Genomic DNA, 19,484 nt, shown 5'->3' on the forward strand with positions numbered 1-19,484 from the left:
CCACCTGTGCTCATGTACCACTGCCAACGCAGCGACATCACCAGAACAATGTCAATAATAACAAGAATGGCTTCGAGAGCAATTTGCTCTGCGCATTCGATCGCTCGTGAACTGGTTGTTAAAATTCTCACCTTCTGCGCCTTCGCCTCCGTCGTGATGTCTGTGACCCATCGTGCGTGTCGCCTCTGCTGTGCGGGATCGTGTGTTTCCATCGCCTTATGACTGTCCGTCTCTTTCTGTTTCTCCCAAAGTCGCGTCGTTTGTGAGCGGCGACGCGTTTCATTTCGTTTCGTGCGTGTGGGCAGCCTCGCACCGCGTTTCTCTCCCCGAGCTTCAAGTAAGGCCTTGCGTACGACTGTCGACGGTGTCATCTTGTCATTTCTGTTTTGTCCGGTGTTTTGTGCGTCTGCCATCTCGCTGCGCGAGCGTCAGAGTTCGTGCGACCAAGCGTTCCGCTTTGGCCGGTGGCTTTGGGAGGGTCGTGTCCCCTGCGTCTCCCGTGAAGCTTGAGCGGGGGGGGGGGGGGGGGAAAAATCGAGATTAATTTTTTTGCCGCACGTCTAAAATGTTGTGGCCTCGTTGCTCACCTCGTGATGCTGCACTGGGATTGTCGGGACCCACGCTGCGAGTCCAATTCGATCTCCTGGCGCGGCAGCTGAAACAATTGCCTCGGCGGTCGATGGGCAGGTCACATGTGGCGGGGTAAAGTGTGGGTACTCCCACCTCCTCTCTCCTGGGATGTCTGGTCAGAGTGAAAGTGGAGACCAAATGCTATCCAGCTCCATCCAGTGAGGACCCTTCTGCCAATGGCGTGAGCAAGCAATTGCAGGGCAGCACCTTTACCATTTTTCTCACTCTTTTATAAGGCTCGGTGGCAGCGTGCTTGACTCAAAATTGTAAGGATGTGAGTTCACTTCCTGGTCGGGGACTGACTTATTCATCAAAGGGCCCATAAGATAACTACCACTTTGGGGGAAGTCTACAGAGATCATCCTGATGGAGAGACTGACCTACTATAATCCAGGTGAATGTGGAATTTCCACCACTGGTTAGGAATTATCTATCACTACTGCGTGGGTGTTCCCCTTCACGCTGTATCCCTCTGCGATGCGTTTTCGGGTTGTGCCGCGTGTCGTTTGGCACGATGTCCGACGTTTCACTCCCCGTGCTGGGAGCTTCTTCACGGAGAATAGACTCCAGATCCTGAAGAAGCCCCCAGCACGTGGAGCGAAACGTCGGACATCGTGCCGAATGACACGCGGTTCGACCCGACAACGCATCAGAACGCCACCTAAACATTCTTGTTGGTAAACTGCTCTCAGCCAGCGTTCCTACACTACTGCCATCGAACTGTGGAAATATTGCGGTGTTTGGATATTAGTAACGGGATAATAATGCATGTTTGTTTAAATATGTATTTGTTTTAAATAAACGAGCGAGCGGGTTTTTGTTCTTTCATAATCGTCTGTGTGTACGTTTTAAACGGACGTTGATTTGCCCGCTTCAAGACGATCCGTCAATCGGCAAGCCAGAACACCTCTCTGGAATTTATCATCGGCAATTCCTCAATTCAAACCAGTCGGTAATTTTGGTGAATTCCCTAAGTCACAAGGAAGTCACAATCATGCGCTTCAGGTTTCAGAAGCTTAGCTCCATTGTTGTACTGCACTTTTGCCGAACGTCTATGCTCCTCGCCAACCCCGTACTGAGCAGCGTGGGGAAGTATGGTCAAATACCCCCTCAAGGTGCGGCGAGGCCCTCATCCAGCAGTGGATTGACAAAAGGGCTGTACACGTGCTGCAATAGCTCTGCTAATCTTGCAAACCCTTAAATGGAAGGTCAAAACATACCTATTCGTCGCGGAAATTGAGTTGAGAAAGATGAAAAGTTCGTTGAGTAACCGATTTAAAAGATTCAGCACTCGGCGGTGCCAGGGCTTAATGTTGAACAGGTTTCATTGGTTGAATATCCATTGATAAATCATCGTTCAAATCAACCGCCTTCATTTGCTGGCCCCTATGAGACCATAAGTTATCAACGTCCGCTCGTTTATACGCAGTAGAATAAACTAACACGTGCTCGCATAAACCTCTAAGGAACATGCCGTACACATATTGCTTGAAGCACGCTATGTTAATCCTGACGTAACTTATTGTATACGTACTGATATGGTAATAACACCCACCTTCCCCTCTGCCTCATTCCATCGGTCGACCGCATTCTCCCTCCCCCCAACCTCTGTTTTATTGTAGTGGTTTTGTCCATCCTCGCTTGCTGGATACGGGCGCGGAGCAAGCGTGGACCACACCACTCACGGGCGCGGGGGAGCAGCGTGGGAGACGTGCGTGAGAACGTCGTCTCTTACAACGAGGAGGGCGGAGGAGAGGATGACCAGGTGAACTGCACTGCATGTAGTGTTGTGTGTGTGGTGTGTGTGTGGTGTGTGTGTGTATGTAGTGTGTGGTGTGTGTGTATGTAGTGTGTGTGTGGTGTGTGTATGTAGTGTGTGTGTGGTGTGTGTAGTGTGTGTGTGTGTATTGTGTGTGTGTAGTGTGTGTATGTAGTGTATGTGTGTAGTGTGTGTATGTAGTGTGTGTGTGTAGTGTGTATGTGTAGTGTGTGTATGTAGTGTGTGTATGTAGTGTGTGTAGTGTGTGTGTGTAGTGTGTGTATGTAGTGTATGTAGTGTACGCATGTAGTGTAGTGTGTGTATGTAGTGTGTGTATGTAGTGTATGCATGTAGTGTGTGTATGTAGTGTGTGTATGTAGTGTGCGTATGTCATATATGTAATGTATGTATGTAGTGTATGTATGTCGTGTATGTATGTAGTGTATGTATGTAGTGTGTGCATGTAGTATGTGTATGTAGTGTGTGTATGTAGAGACGTGCGTTGAGATTATTTAGATGACTTTGCTGCTATAAATGTCCACGTGATGAACCACTTCGTTGAGCTATCATTTGTGGCCAGGTCGCTTCTGAAAAAGACGCTCATAGTTCAGTGGGCCTTACCTGGTAACATAAACATATATTGTTTAGTTTTATTTGTATATATATTTTTTAAGTGATTTGTTTACCTTTCCTATACTGTGCACTCCTATTGTGTTTGCATTGTTTGTTGTAACATTCTGACCCGCCCCTGATACACGTCTGTGAAGGAGCTTCATAGCTCATTGGATTCCTACAGTATAAATATTATAATTCTGTATGTTGAACTTCTTTCGCACCGTACGCAGCCAACCGTGCTAATCGGAGATGCGGGAGAAGGACAACAAACTAAGCGCAGAAAGCAGTTCCAAACAAATTAGTTTTCAATCGAGATTTAAACGACGTGCGTAGCTCCAACGGCTTCCTAATATCGGAAGGAAAAGCGTTCCAGACGACCGCAGAAGCGCATCTGAAAGCGCCGCGCGATGCGGTGGTCACCGTTTTTGGTTGATGGCCAGCCAAAAGCCGCTGCTGCGAGGGTGACCAGAGTGTGTGTGATGGCTTATGCTCCTTGACATCATTCTGGCTTGCTTTGCCAAGTAATTAGGTTCAATATTGACATGCTGATTAATTATATCCTTTCATTCAACTGATCACTTGAGCCCACTGAACTGCTCTGTAGTACTGGGGCATACAATGCTGCCGTGGTTTAATGGTTACCACACTGGATGAGAAATCCAGAGGTCGCCAGTGCAATTCCATCTGCTGGAGCAGTAGATGAAAAAATGGTGCAAGATTCTTGAATTTGCCTCGCAGGATAAATTTGTATGGCACGTTAAGTCGATCAGCGATTCTCGAATGTGGGTGTTTACCGCCTCTCCAAAGACGTCTTGCCAGTTTGGAAGAGTAGGCCAAAAACACGCTCTTGCTTGACTCACAGTTTGAAGGTTCAGCAGTGGCCTGACAAAGGACTATCACGGTGGCGAGATGTTAACTACCTCACCTAGTAACCAGGAGATCGTGGGTTCAAACCCAACCATGATGCCTGCATATTTGGAGTTAACATGTTCTCCACCGTGGTCGTGTGGATTTTTGTCCGGGTTCTCCGAATTTTCCTTCCACATTTAGAATCAACGTGCATTTAGAGTATTTGGTTGCTATACATTTCCACGTAATAAGCCACTTCGTTGAGCTATCATTTGTGGCCAGGTCGCTTCTGAGCAAATAGTTAATTGGACCTTACCTGGTAAAATAAAATAAAAGTTGAGGTTATGCAATTGCAAATGACTAAATGAAACCAAGCAAATGGAACCTATTCGAGAGGATGTCCATCCAGCAGTGGATGGACCGTGACTGACAATGGCCATGACGATGATGAAACTTGACTGCTTGACTCGCTGCATTCACCAGAACTTGTTCAGCATGGCTGAGCTGCAGAGGCCGCTGCAGGTCCTTGAGTCTCGGCCTACGGCGGACGGCGAGGGCCCTCCTCGCTTCTCGCCGTCATCGTCGTCGTCTCCCGGGGCCACCTCGTCGCCGTGCGACGGGGACCCCGAGGGCCCCGCACTCCCCTCCCGCTCCGACGCGTACTTCTCCGTCATTCGCGGTCGCCCCGGATCGGGTTACGCAGCCCGCTCGTCCGGAACGACGCAGAGCGGCGAGCCGAGTGGAAATCCGGAAACGCACTTCAAGAACACGGAACTGTGCGGTGGCAGGAACACGGAACCGTACGGCGGAAATCAGGAATTGCACGGCAAGAATTCGGATCCGCAAAGTCAAAATCCGGAATCGTACAATCAGAACCCAGAACTTTATAGCCAGAATCAGGAATTGCACAGTCAGAATATGGAACTGTACGGCATGAATCACGAAGCACATGACAGAAATATGGCATTTTACAGCAGGAATCCAGAACTGTACGGCGGAAATCAGGAATTGCACGGTAAGAATCCGGACACGCAAAGTAGGAATCCGGAATCGTTCAACAGGAATCCGGAATTTTACAGCCAGAATCAGGAATTGCACAGTAGGAATCTGGAACCGTATGGCAGAAATGAAGAAGTGCATCACAAGAATATTGCATTGTACAGCAGGAATCCAGAACTGCACAGCAATAATCAAGAAGCAAACAGTAAGGATCCAAAACAATATAGCGGGAATGTGAAACTGCACGGGAGCCTCGAGTTGTGTAGGAACGCGGAATCGCGCAAGCCGATCGTGTCACTCCCAGGCTACGGTTTTGGATTTGACCTGCGCCTGCCAGCCCATGGTGGAGGAGAAGGCGGAGCGCACTTCCTGCCGACCGGAGAAACGTTATCTGGAAATCCTCCGCGCTTTCCAATACCCGGCGCCCCGGCGTCGGAGGCCGCAGCATCCAACGCCGCTCGCATCATAACCCCCGAATCTCCGTCTTCGGCAGTTCTCCTTGGTTACGGTGGCGGCGGTTGCGGCAGTGTCAGTGGCGGCAGTGGTAGCGTTGGCAGTAGCGGCGGCGGCGGTTTAGGTGGTGGTCGCACCGCCGCTTCGGGCCGCCCGGTCCCACCGGCTTTCAAAGCCCAGCGGCCGCCCCCGCCGGACTACAGCCATTATTTGGCTCGGATCATGGCCCGAGCCGAGAAGCAGCCGGACGACCCGCCGCCCCGGGTGTACGCCGTGGAAGGCGGCGGCACGCCGGCCGGCAGCCTCAGCACCATCACGTCCGGCGAGTGGGGGGAGGAGGAGTCGGATTGTGGTGGAGGTGGCGGCGATGGCGGCTGTGGCGGTGTTCGTGGGTGCCGGGGTCTCGATTTGCATTCCACGAGTGGGGGGTCCAGGGGGGCCGTCCTAGGGGGGGAGGACGGCACGAGGGGAGATGGAGCGCGGTTGGTGTGGGTGGTGGATGCCGTCGCGGAGAAAACTTGAGCGGCGTCCGCTCGCTCGTGCGCGTCCGTTTCACTTATTCATTTTGTTTCGTACCTTTTTATTAGCACTAATTAAGTCACGTTTCCATTATGGGTGTCTCGACAGTGCTGGCTAATTTAACTGAGTACCAGTTGTATTTTTTACCAGGAAAAATCCACTGAGCTACGCAGCTCTTCTTCAGAAGCGACCTCGCCACAAATGATTGCTTCAACGACGTGGCTTATCATCACGTGGAAATATGTAGCAGCCAAATACTCTAAACGCGTGCTTCTCAATGTGGAGGGGAAAGCAGAAATACCTTGGTGAAAGATCCAAGCGACCACGGGGAGAACATACAATATTCAAATATACACCAGGCGTCAGGGTCGGGATCGAACCCACTCCCTCCTGCATACCAGGCGATGCAATTAACAACTCGCCACCGCAGCACCCTAATTGCTCTCACATGGCCATTACAAGACCCCACACACGTCGAATAATATGTTGCTTGTGTCTTAGGTCATTCTTGTGCCAAAAACTTCATGCAGTTCAGCAATAATTTCACATCCAATTGCATGCCTCTGTCCTCATGCATGTAACAATAATATGACGATGATAGTGAACAAGCCTTTGTTAATCCACTGCTGGATGAAGGCCTCCCCGTGGAGTGTATTTTGTGGGAGGTGATTGACCATACTTCACCACACTGGTCAGTGCGGTTTGGTGAAATATTCGCAAAGAAATACGTCAGCACTTACGGAAGATAACCTAATATGCTAAACGGTTTAAGTTTTATTAGCTTATATAACCTAATTAAAGTTGTTTACCTCTGTAACACAAATAGACCTCAGACTTAAAATTACTAATTATATGGTGATACTACGTTGGCAGTGGTGCAAAAATGAAACTCAATATATTCGTCAATAAGACTGTGGCCTTAAAAAGGAACATTTTTAATAGGCGTTATATGATAGGTGACATTTTGGACTCTCAAGAATGGCCAATGCCTAAAATGTAATCTATGATATATATTTCTATTTTAAGGCCACGTGTTATTGACAATTGTATTTTAAATTACAATTCGGTTTTACAGTTCCGGGTTCTGAGTTTGAATTCATGACCAATGTACATCGCTTATCGGGCAAGCGGTTTCACTCACCACTATTATTCAGAACAAATAAGTGCTTACCTCTGCTATGGCAGAGTTTCAGTCAATACTAATTAACGCATTCGAGAGGAGAACCACGGCGGAGATGGAGTGATGGAATCAACTCGTGTGTGAGAGTGAGACGGACCGTGGCGTTGCAGGACCGTGAGGGATGGAAACGGCTTTGGGAGGCAATGGAGAGACGAACACTCATGTTAATAATGATGGTGATTGTTAAGATATTCAACAGACATGTCTAAATTTCGATTTAAAGCTTTCGTGACTGCAGGGATTCATATTCTTGGTTCTTTCGGTAAAGTCACGTAGAATGGAAATAATAAAATAATAAAAATTAAACAATCAAATTCTCACGACATTTCCATTGCAACACAAGTAATCGTCATCAGGTGTGAAAACCACAGCAAGAAAACTTGAAAAAGTTTTTTAAAAAACCGCCACTTTTTTCATTTTTTTGCTGTGGTTTTCACACCTGATGATGATTGCTTGTGTTGCAGTCGAAACGTCGTGATTTTTTTTTTATTATTTCCCTTCTACGTGACGTTACCGAAATAACCAATAACTATGACATGCATCTTTCTGTTCCACACAGTGCTATCAAACGGCTCATCCATAGAGCATCTGCATCCAAACAGTATCGCTTTAACAGGCCAGACTCTGCTGATTAGACTAATAAGTTCAACACCGGAGCAGTGCCTAGCTGATGAAACAAGTACTGTTGGAGAATATTTGACCTGAAGGCCAATAGGCTGATGGATCTAATTGTTTTCATCTGGAAAGACAAAATAGTAGTATTTATTATTTATTTGATAACCCATAATCTACTATGTAAGCTGATAATGCCTTTTTGTCCTATTGTATTCTATGTTCATGGGATTTGGATCGGTGAACGAGAGGGAAGGAATTGATATACAGCAAATCCAATCTTTTTCACTTACCGTTACCCTTTTCCTGCGACGTAACAGAGTGCTGCTGTGTGTGCAGCCATTAATCTAATATTAATTATCCTTGATCAGTCCACGACTGGATGAAGGCCTGAGTCTGTCAGCATCTCTCACAGCCTTGCGGTGCAACGATCTCGCTCCTGCATGCAAGCTGACTTCATTGTTCTATGTCCGTGGTGAATGCCCGCTCCTGCATGTTCACTCCTTTGGCTGCCACTCTGTCGTTAGTCTCAACCACCGGTTGCCATCGTCCTTTCTAGCCCCGACGCTTACTGCCCAAGCCACTGTTCTCCACAGTCAACGTGATGTCTGTAACTTGCGTACGTTCCCCGAACGAGCATCTAACGTAGATTTAATTGAATATGGGGACTAACAATTTCTGCACTGCGATAAATGTTAAATGCGTGCAGGGTAACGTAAAAAACGGAGAAAGGTGAAACTTAGTTAAAAGAATTGTATGAAATTGTAGGAGAAATATTGTTTCTTTTTTTTATACCTTGTGGCTAATTGAGAATAAACATGCATTTGTAACGACCCTGCTTTTTGTGATTTTGTGAACGCATTCAACATTCAATTCAAGTATCTTTGAGCCTGCATGATGCTTGGATGGGTAACCACCATGCACAGACACAGGGTGTCATAGGATTTGTGGTACCAAGTGGTGGGCATTATGGGGCAGTATACTCTTTGGTTCTTTCGGTAAAGTCACGTAGTTAGAAATAAAATCAAACAAATCACGACTGAGTTGTACCTGCGGCAGCAGTTACATTGGGGAAAGGAAACGACATGGCTCGGACCGTGTTCGCGAACACAAGGCAGATCTGAAACACGGCATAACCAATACCTCTGCCGTGGCTGACCATTGCTATAACGCTGTGGGCTCGCATGATATTGTTTTTTTCCGAGACCAAGGTACTCTGCAAACCTTCGGGCTACTATCAAAGGTTTGTTCATGAAGCCATCCAGATATATAGACATAACTTCAACCGAGAAGATGGATACAAATTGAGCAATCATTGGAAGGATGTTATTAACCAGGTAAAACCTTCACTGTTTATGGTTGTTTCCATCATATCTGCCGGGTACTTGGCTATTTTTCCGAGTTAATATCCCCCCGCATCCCCAGCTTTCCCAGCCTCCCACTTCCAGCCCCGCCCACTTCCCCCCCCCCCCCACGGCCTCATGTCCTCTCTCTCCCTGGCGCTCACGCAGCGCCCACCCCACTCTCTCTCTCTCCCCCCCTTGCTCCTCCCCCCTTTCTTACCTTTATAACCTCGTGCCACGGCAGCTCTCTCGCCCACTTCAGCATTTTTTTTCTTGCTGTGGTTGTACCACCTGATGACGGACGCCTGTGTTGCACCCGAAACGTCGTGATTTGTTTTATTTTATTTTATACCCACGTGACTTCACCGAAAGAACCAAAGAGTATGGATTCCTGCAGTCCCGAAAGCTTCAAATCAAGATGATAGGGCAGTGCAGTGAAATACATTGCAAGGTGCAATGCCCTTCACGTCTATGCTCCCTGCTCTTACCAATGAGTAATGACCCGCGTGGTGAAGTAAGGTCACAAACTCAACATGGCCCACACGGCGTGGGGAGGCAATCATCCAGCGGTGGATTAAAAAAGATGCACACGCGCGATATAAATTACTGTTGTGGAAAAATATTGAATGGAATAAAATTTGTTTTCAATATTTCTCAAGACAGTTGAGTGTTTTCAACATGAAATGTTTTTTTTACGCCTTGTATGTAAATTGCAATTTAGAACACTTTCTCAACAAACTTTTGGACGATGGCCTTTGCACACCATGGAATGTACGGGAAATGTTTGACCATACTTCACCACGATGCTCCGTCTAGGTTGAAAAGGAGGCTGGGAAGAGGTGAGTGTGGGGAGGCTGGTTTCGATGCCATCGGTGCAACGGTGGTCAGGTGATGTGATGCTGTTTCTCGTTCATTCAATGATCCCCGGATTGTGACAATTATTAAAATTTCCTTTCGAGGCTCATGTTGAGTGAACTGCGGTTGAATAATGTTGAGCTCATCTTTATTTGTACAGCAAAGCGCAAAATACAGAAGAATAAAACTAACATCTGAATCACCATTACAATGTTATATTGATGTTATTGCTATTATACTGGTAGGAACCTCTGGTTACACCAGCCCACAGGGGAATATTGTGTCTGTCCGTCGTGCATCCAAAAATGGGAGGGGTGGGGCTGGGTGGAGAGGGGAGGGTGGGGAGGGGCTGGGTGGGGAGGGTGGGGCTGGGTGGGGAGGGGAGGGTGGGGAGGGGCTGGGTGGGGGGGTAGGGAGGGGCTGGTCACCCCGTGGTGCCCTTATAAAACTCAACGTTTAACCTACTCACGCCGGCTTGTGCCCGCCCTCACAGTCGGGCATATTGTGCGGAATACACCACGTGGTGCCGCCGTTGACCCTGGCCATTGACCGAGCAACCCAACGTTCCTACCAGAGCTCCCTCCGCAGGAATGTGTTTGGGATACGTATGGAGCGATGTAATATCGTATCGTGAAAGATGATATCGCCATTCTATTGCGTATGGATATATGTTCAGGAGCTAATTAATGAAATACCATTGTCGAGGTCTACTGGCCACGTGCAGTTGTTGCTACTCCACCAATCAACGAGCGCAGACGATAGTTTACGATATATCGCGAAAAACTGTCGACGTCAGATGCAAATAATCGATTATTTTAATCGTGACATGGAGTCGCGAATATCGAATCGCGTAGGCCGGATCAGAATCACCCTCAGCCCACACTCATCTTCAATCAAGCTCCGCCCTACAATACGAAAAATGCAACACGTTTGTGGCCTTAAAAGGAATAAACTCGTTTTAAAAAGTTGTTTTAAAAACAACCACGGTTTTATTAACAACTTCGTTTAACTCGCGGTCTTTAGGTAGGACGTCAATGGCGCCTGAGACACGTGGCGCCCGCGTTTTGTGCGAGCCGATTCCACAGTTGAGGGACAACGGCGTTTTTGAGCAACACATTAATATATAAATAATAATGAGGCGTCCATACAAAATGTGAATTGCTTTAAAGTAGCGAATTAATTGATACCGATTTTGATACAGGTGTAGTGTTCATAATGACGAATAAACTTCTTATGAGGCACACTCTGTTTATTGTAATTATTCTCTTATACAGTCCTTAACACACAGAGGGGTATACGGTCCCCTCACCCGATACCCTAAGAAGGTACAGCCTCCGGACTTAGCGTGACCTACACACAGGTCTCTTCCTAACCTAAGGAGGTACAGTCTCCTGTCTTGGCGGGACTTACTCTCGCATCTACCGCTATCCTAGAGTCCTCCGGCTGAGACCTAGGGGAGGCTATCTGACCCACCGCTGGCCCGGTGGGTCTTGACCACTGGATACGCTGAGCCTTAGCCCTCAGAAGGGCTGGAAGGCTGGGTCCAGGGTCCTGTCTATCTTCAGCCCGGGCTTCGGTCTTTGTGTAGGGAGAGAACTCCCTACGCTCTGTTGGGTCACCCTTCTTATACCCGTTTGTGGCCAGGTCTAACCAATCCCACATTCCCACGTGGCACTGTCTGATTGGTTCTTACCAAACTGTGGCTACGATCCACTTCACCTCGTCTGACCCCAACCGTTATTCACACAGAGAGGTAACGCTGCACTGCCCCTTTGATACCTAGTGGCAATGCAGGTTAGCGAACAGTGAGTAGTTAGCACCTCTACACCGGCATGCATTGTCACCGGATCTGAGTAGGCGTGCAAAATGTGGAATTGATTGGACAACGGGAAGTGGACGAAATTTTGATGACAAGATTTGACCACGACAAACAGAGGAATCAAGTTAAGTAAAACCGTTGAAAAAGAGCACTATACAGTAAAACCTTGGATTGCGAGCATAATTCGTTCTGGAAACGTGTTTGTAATCCAAAGCACTCGTATATCAGTTGTGATCACGTGACGCTCGGCAGACATCGTATTGCAAGACCTCGCTCGTATATCAAATTAATATTTATTTAAAAATTTTGCTCGTCTTGCAAAACACTCGCAGACCAAGTTATTCGCAATCCAAGGTTTTACTGTATATCATATCCGACGTTTTGGGCAATTGCCCTTCTTTGTAGCACATAGCGAGACTGGAAAGGAAAGCGTTTAAAACAAAAAAAATTGCATTTGAATATGAAGTTATGAATATATAACTACGAAAAGGAAACATCACGGTGTTCAGTGCAGTCTCCACGCTATCTCTGTGGCCCATTTATATGCGCTATGAACAAGGGCTATTGCCTGAAACGTCACCTATTGTATAATGTATTTTATTTTCAAGGCCACACAGTGTTGCTCTTAGCGAACGTGTTGAAGCTTACTTTGTTAATTGTGTATTTGCACCACTGCCAATGCAGCATCAGCATCACCACCACTATCAAAACACGTGACCACGTTAACCACGTGACCACGTTAACATGTTAATATATAAAGCAATAAAACAATATTGTTTTATATATATTTGTATTATGTTATTGTTTCCCTTCACCGTGACTTTACCGAAAGAACCAAGAATATGAATCACTGCAGTCACGAAAGCTTTAAATCAAAATGCTGTTAGTTGAAAATAATAATTTATGAAGCGATTTTCATCAAGGATCTCAAAGCGCTGATGGTTTGTTCATGTTTTGTTTCTGACGTAGCAACCAGGTTTCTTTGGCGCAACCAGCTGCCTCTCGACAATGAGAATGAGAAGGTATTCCCCAGTAACTTCGACTTACGCCAAAATAAAACATCCAGTTCAGCCACCTGCACCCACTAAACATCTCGCCTGCAAACTAAACCCCGCCCCTCAACAGCACCAGCCCCGCCCACCCACACCAAGCCCCGCCTACCGCGACCAAGCACCGCCCATAATTAAGCCCCGCCCACTCCCCCCAAACACAACCCTCTCCCAATCCCCGGCGACAAGCCCCGCCCACCCCAACTAAGCCCCTTCCTCAGGCGCTCTCAGCTCCGACCACCCCCACGCGAATCCCCGCCCCTTTAAACCCCCACGCCCCGCCCACCAACAACAAATCGCCCGCGGCGAGCGGAGCGTTGCGTAGCGGCAAAGCCCAGCGCGCGTGGATGCGCGCACGGTCGCGATGCGGCGGTGCTAAATACGAATCGCTAGGGGAAGAAGTGACAGCGACACGCTTTTGCTTGACTGTGGCAAAGATGTTGCGCTGCGCCGAGGAGGTGGAGGGAAGTTACCGTGCGTGAGGGGCGCCCTCCTCGCTACTCACACACACACCCTCCCTCCCCCCGTCTCCCTCCCCACGTCCTCGGCCGCCGACACGGAGCGGCCATCTTCAGCTGGCGTGAGGAGCCGTGTGCCCGTGTGTGGGAGCCCCGCGAAACGAAGGGGGGGGTGGTTGAGATGCGCCTCTCCCCCTCCGCTCGGCGATTCATTCGGCGGTCGACGACGACGACGACGACTACACAACGCCAGCCGAGAGACGCCGCTCCGCCACAGGTTTTTTTTTCCCCCACGGCCGCCTTCCGCCTTCGCTAGGAGATGTGATCACGGGCGAGCATCGCCCCAGCCGCTTTTGTCGTTTTCGTTCCGTCTCTCGTCGTGCGCGAGGGGGTTTGCGAGATCAACAGCAACAACATCAAACATTTGGCGCTCTGGGCTTCTCGTATTGCGCTGTTTGATCAGACGGCGGCAACGAAGCCAGCCGCAATAATGTTGTATTGCGTGCGGCAGGCAATTGAATGTTGTAGTTGAAGTGTTATATGCTTTGCACGGCTGCTTATGCTGGCGTTGGCCGTGCAGCGATATCCACGGTTGCACTGTGCTCCTATGCGCCCAGGCGTATGCTGCGTTACCAGCGTGGTGAAGTATGGCCCATATTCTGTAACATCCACGACTCCCACGGGGCGTGGGGGGAGCGCCTCAATCATCCAGCAGTGGATTTGACGAAAGGGGGCCGCTGTGCAGCATGGCACACGGCGTGCGTGTGCGTCATTAGTTTCAAGTAAACGTTGATAAACGTGAAACGTGTGCTGACAATGGGTTTAACGTGTTACTACAGTCGTGGGAGTGAACACAAATGTTCGTGAGAGGGCCCACAGCGTAACGAATGTTCGTTATCTGTAACATAGGCTAGTTCCATCAACAATTGTTCAAGCAAGCGTCACTGCTGATGAGACACTGCGTGTCGAAACCGGTCCAGAGTTGTTCCTGTATTGAATCGAAATTATGCACATCCAACCAGAGCGTGGGGATGATTTGGTTGTATTAAATACTTTAATTTCGTGTATGTGGAGAGACGGAGACAGTATATAGGGACACATGGTTAATTTATAATGCCATTTAGAGGCCACTTTTTACGAAAATAAATTTCTAATGCAGTTTTGAACGTTTATCCGGATTTGTTTTTTGGCTCGCGCCATTTGGTAGATTTATGCCTCAACCCATCGCCACCCAGCAAGATTTTCACGCTTACAAATCTACATATTGTTACGTATACGTGGCTAATGTGATCAAATTCTGACCAATGAGGTGGCTTAAAGAGTTTTCACGACTCCCTTTTTAACGTCTGCGTACGACAACGTTTCGAGTGAGGTTGACTCCGCTGACCTGCCGTGACACCACCCACAGCGCAGAATGTTCCCAGTCCTTGGTAATTTGTGGCCTGGCTGCTTTTAATTATTACTTTATTTAACTTGCCCTGCTGTCTGATTATATTCTTTCAAATCGTTGACGCTTAATATATTCGTTTCTACGAAGCCAAACGAGCTGTGCGCAGACTCGTCTCGCGTGGCAATTCAAGATTTAATTTAAAGAACCGGGCCAGGTCCCGCCGATCTTCTCAAAATTGTATTGCACTATTTCAAATATATTATAATTATCCAGAGAATCATGAAGCTAATGTTAGTGTCTGGATTGAGATCTTAGAATGAATATGCACATATACAAATTGTTTTGTACAAGATTAACGTTAAAATAAATTGGGTTGAAAAAAGTGTTTCAATGTACACACTTTGATTTTGCACTCAAAAGTAGAAAATGCATTATTTCGACCCCAGAATAAATATAATTTGACGTGCTGAATGAAAGTGGGTGGTTTCCTTTCGATTTGTTTAATTGTATGGGGTCAAAGTAATGTGTTTTTTACTTTTGAGTGCAAATCAAAGTGTGCATTGAAAATAAATGATTTTACCTAATAGAATTGGTAAAACAACTTCAAAGGCATCTAATTTTACTGGGTCTTCAAACCGACTTCTATTTACATGGCTTGCTTTTTATATGTTGATTACAAATATTTGTCTTTAAAGAACTCTCATTCGAAAATTATGCCTTGTGTGCTCTTTGATATTGCTTTCTGTGGTTATTGAGTCATTGTTTGTACAAAAACTTATCATGTTACCGGTATATTAGTTGTTGGTTCAGTTGGTTTGTAATTGAGTGTACTTTGTAGTATAGTTTAAGTATGGACTTATTGATAATGCAGCACCAAGCAGCACTTAGTTGAAATAAAAATAATAATCTATGCTGCATACACTACAATAACATACGGTTTAAGTCCATGTTGAACCTTTTTTTTCCATACCAAATAGAAGTATAAACATCAAAGGTGAACTTGATTGTGATTGAACGTGATTGAAGTAAATAGAAGTAGTGTGGTTATCCCTGAGAGTTCCTTCCACAGAGGAGATGGAGCGATTAAATTAACTAATTTGCGGGTGCTATGTGGATGATCGCACCTTGAAGCTTTAATCCAGCATTGGACAGACCATGGTTTTGATCCGCCCTCACAGGACATATATGAAAAATATCTTAATAGCCCATTGGATTCCTCCAGTATAAATACATATTCTGATAGCCGATGATGTTTGTAGAATTAGTCAAATACAGCATGGAAGGAGGCACGGTGGCGTTGTGTACAGATGTTACATCACCATTGTAACACTGAATTATAATCATAACAACAATCATATAATTTTGCACAGGAAAGCCTCACTGAATAGTGGGACTTTTCCCTGGTTCCCCGAAATGAATGAATGGATTAATGTGGGAGAAAACCCGCCATGCCTTACAAGGGGTGTTGCACACACAGATTCAATAATTAATTTACTGTCATTTTCTGGCCACCTCAATTGCCCAGACAGGAAAATTAATGCATAGTTAAGAACAAATGAAAATAAAAGTGCGTGCATGCACTGCGTTCTATTGCCCAGACAGGAAAATTAATGCATAGTTAAGAACAAATGAAAATAAAAGTGCGTGCATGCACTGCGTTCTGTCATTTATCCAGGAAAGCCTCACTGTGTCTCAGGTCTCTTTCAGGAGGGTCCTGCTCCATTGGAATGTTTTTGGCCGATTTGCGTTTGAATGAGTGGTTTTCGTATGGAAGAAAACTGGAGAACTGGGAGATCTTGCCTGTATGAGGCTGAGGCTAAAACGTTTGCGCTGATGGGTTCATGAACCCGCGTACTGTACTGCCATATCTTGGCCTCCTTGCAGCCCAGTGAGTTTGGAGTGTCACAAATCTGTGGTCTGCCAACCCCTGCTTCCAAAGCGGTGTGACACAGGCACGCAACCACTACCCGCGTCCTATTGCACAGATATATTTTGTGGCAGAGTGGTTATAGCACTGCGGCCACCTGCGTTGGATCCCCAGTCATTGCTAACATCACTTGCGAGTGACTTCTACCTGTCTTGGCCCTCCCCTTTCACGAAGTCATACGGACCAGCGCGGCGAAGTATGGTCAAACAATTCCAATGGCTGACAGTGTGGGGAGGCTTTTATCCAACACTGGATTTTTAAAAGAACGCAAAGAGTATAGTACAGTACAACACTCCTAATGCCTGCAGCAGCCTCCAACACTTGTTTTATGCATGGTCATCACCCTTTTATGAACTATCCAAGCTGAAACCTTGCTAGCTTCCGAGAACAGCAACAAGTGAGTTTGCAATTTCCTGCATCGTCTTTCATTTGAATGCCGATGTTGTCATTTGTAGGTCTGACATGGCGATGGGCGTATTGTGACATAAAACAACCGGAAAGGACTGGTCAACGACCCAACTCGCAAGCTCAAGCAAAACCCAGCCCCAGGTTCATCACCGCAGAGGAGAAGGCAGAGTTCGTGGGGCTGTCTGCGACCGGAGGATGAACCATCAGAGGGCCGAGAGACCGAAGCGTAACAGAATACAGAAGCAACGGGTTGGCCACACAATTCTTGCATGCTTGTATGTTGTGCTGGCCACACCACCCCCCTGTCGCACTCTGCTGACCTCAGTAGGTGCTTTATAAAAGCGCTTACTGCAAGTCTATAATGGTATAAAGGGGAACTTCGCCTTGATATACCGTTACACGTTCGGTGTGGGGAGTGGTGGCGTAATGGTTCATGTGCTGCACTCTGAAACTGGTGGCCTGAGTTTGATTCTAGGCCACGGCTAATATCGGTGTCGAGTGATGTCTGAACCAGTCTTGGGTGTCTTCCAGCTCAACTCGGCCTTAAATGAGCACCTGGTGCAGTGTGTAAACAGCACTGAGGAGACAAAGGTGGCCACCCACACCACCCCAACGTACACCGTGCCATCCCTCACTAAAAACAACAGTCTGGCTATATTAGAATGTCTTTGTGTATGTGGTGTTTTGCGTCAAGCACTAGAATCAGTGACTCTGGTTTAATTTTAACAGCAGTGGCCTGTGGTTTCTACACCATCTCGGATGACCTCTAGGCAAACTCAGCCTTAAATGAGTACCTGGTGCAGTGTGTACGTACACAAGAGCTTTGGGGAGGCCTCAGTAGGTGCTTGCTAACTCCAAAGTTTTGTGTGGATATATAGTGGAAGCTGCTTTGTTTCTGTGTGTGTCGAGTGGTAGTGACGTAGTTTGCGCACTGCTACAATTTCATGTTGGGTGTCTGCCCGTGATGTGGCTCGCCGAACACAAGCAACCTCTTGTCAGTTCCTGGCCATGTACAACTTCAGTGGCAAGTTGCATCTGGACCTGCCTTGGGCCTCCACTAGGATAACTCTGCCTCAAAGGCCTGTGCATAGGAGAGACCAAGGTGATAATAATGACCGAGTGACGTGGTTGGTCTTAGTGTAGCAGTGTCATGTTCAAACCCAACGATAAACATCACTAAGGTCAAAATATAAATCAATAAGTGTACGTAAAAGCACATCCTATGTCTCCCTTGCGGAAAGGGATAACGTGTCAGTTGTTGACATCAAGGACGTTGAGCTGAGCACACAAATTCCGCATGCATCCGCATTGGCATCTGTAACAATTCTCAAATGTTCAGTCTTAGTTTTCATGATAATCATGAATCGCCGATGGGATGCGAGCAGAGTTGCAGGCAGCGACTGACTGAACTGTGACGAATCTCATTAAACGGAGCTTTTGCGGTCGCACCTCAACCAAAGCCTGAGAAATCCACAGGCTTAAGTTGCTTTTTGTTAAGGCGTGTTAAAATGCACTCCTCCCACACAGCTCCCCTCATCTTGATGAATTGTTAGTATTCTGGGTCACACCCATTTAATTAAAAGAGTTGATTGTTTTTTGGTTTCTTGTATGTATTGTTTCGTTTTTGTCTTGTCGGTCTTGTGTGGCCTGTGCTTTTCGTTCCATTAGCCTAAAGGTAACATTGCTGTATATAGATTTATAATAAAACATCTTCAGCCCTTTGTCAGTCCACTGCCGGATTGAATATCTCTGCACAGTGGGCTGGTTTTTGGGGGTTGCCAGGTCGGTTTGAATCCCGTCAACAGCTAACATCAGTGGCAAGTGTTACCTGAACCGGTCCTGGAGCCCACTTCCACCAGCCTGCACTGACCAGCTGTTGAAGTATTGTCAGACAGACATTGACGTGTAGTCGGCATGTATTCACAAACTCAAAACTACTTGGTTTCTCTTACAATTAATGTTGTTCCCTCTCAATCTTTGAGGATAAACCGAATGCTGGGCTCATACAATTTCAGTGCCAATGCTTTTTGGCATTGAACCTCACTCGTCTGTCTATTGTTTTAAATTAATTGGTTTTCGTTTGCACTTGGCTGTTCCTATTTGCGAGTAATTTGGAGGATTTATAGCTTGCAACAGGTTAGCGCTCGCTCGTACGGACGCTATGACGTCACGATGCAATGTGATTCATAACAGATGCACACTTGAGACGATGTCACTTGGCCCACCGGCAAACACTAGGTTTATTTTGTGTGAAACCCGAATGTGGGACCCATACTGACGTTACGTTTCCCCTGCCGCCCTCTGCCACCCTCTGCCACGCCGTCACCCGCAGGACTACAACAATGGCATCCCATGGTGGGAGGAGCGCTATGTACAGAGGGCCCTGCACCTCTCTCTGAAGGACCACAGGGCCTCCAAGAAGCCATCGGCGAGCCCGGCGGTCGCTGACATTGGTGGAGGCTGTGCCGATGACGATGGCATTGGTGGTGCTTTGGACGTAAAGTGTGAGTCTCTTTTCCTTAAAATGTCCTGTTTTCCAGGGCCCCACAGTGTGATCTCCTACTGTAAGTCGGTTTGGAGTATCTCCCTACCGTGACTATTCATTCCGAGTAGCACGGT

The 19,484-nt window shown here is 47.1% G+C and overlaps 2 protein-coding genes across 2 annotated transcripts in view; both read left to right on the forward strand.

The window, feature by feature from the left end:
• Window positions 1-8,449, forward strand: part of LOC116952113 (neural-cadherin-like) — a 75,010-nt gene extending 66,561 nt beyond the window's left edge. Inside the window, exons 34-35 of the mRNA XM_076074043.1 lie at window positions 2,253-2,395; window positions 4,337-8,449. Of these exons, the coding sequence (XP_075930158.1) occupies window positions 2,253-2,395; window positions 4,337-5,827 (1,634 nt within the window). The 3' untranslated portion in view covers window positions 5,828-8,449. The remainder of the gene's footprint in view (window positions 1-2,252; window positions 2,396-4,336) is intronic.
• Window positions 8,450-12,956: 4,507 nt separating this feature from the next.
• Window positions 12,957-19,484, forward strand: part of LOC116952039 (uncharacterized) — a 38,227-nt gene continuing 31,699 nt past the window's right edge. Inside the window, exons 1-3 of the mRNA XM_032971040.2 lie at window positions 12,957-13,417; window positions 16,913-17,114; window positions 19,198-19,369. Of these exons, the coding sequence (XP_032826931.2) occupies window positions 17,061-17,114; window positions 19,198-19,369 (226 nt within the window). The 5' untranslated portion in view covers window positions 12,957-13,417; window positions 16,913-17,060. The remainder of the gene's footprint in view (window positions 13,418-16,912; window positions 17,115-19,197; window positions 19,370-19,484) is intronic.

The sequence above is a fragment of the Petromyzon marinus genome, chromosome 45 (assembly GCF_048934315.1).
Source record: "Petromyzon marinus isolate PM22_M1 ecotype Great Lakes invasive population chromosome 45, UKy_Petmar_22M1.pri1.0, whole genome shotgun sequence".
NCBI lineage: Eukaryota > Metazoa > Chordata > Hyperoartia > Petromyzontiformes > Petromyzontidae > Petromyzon > Petromyzon marinus.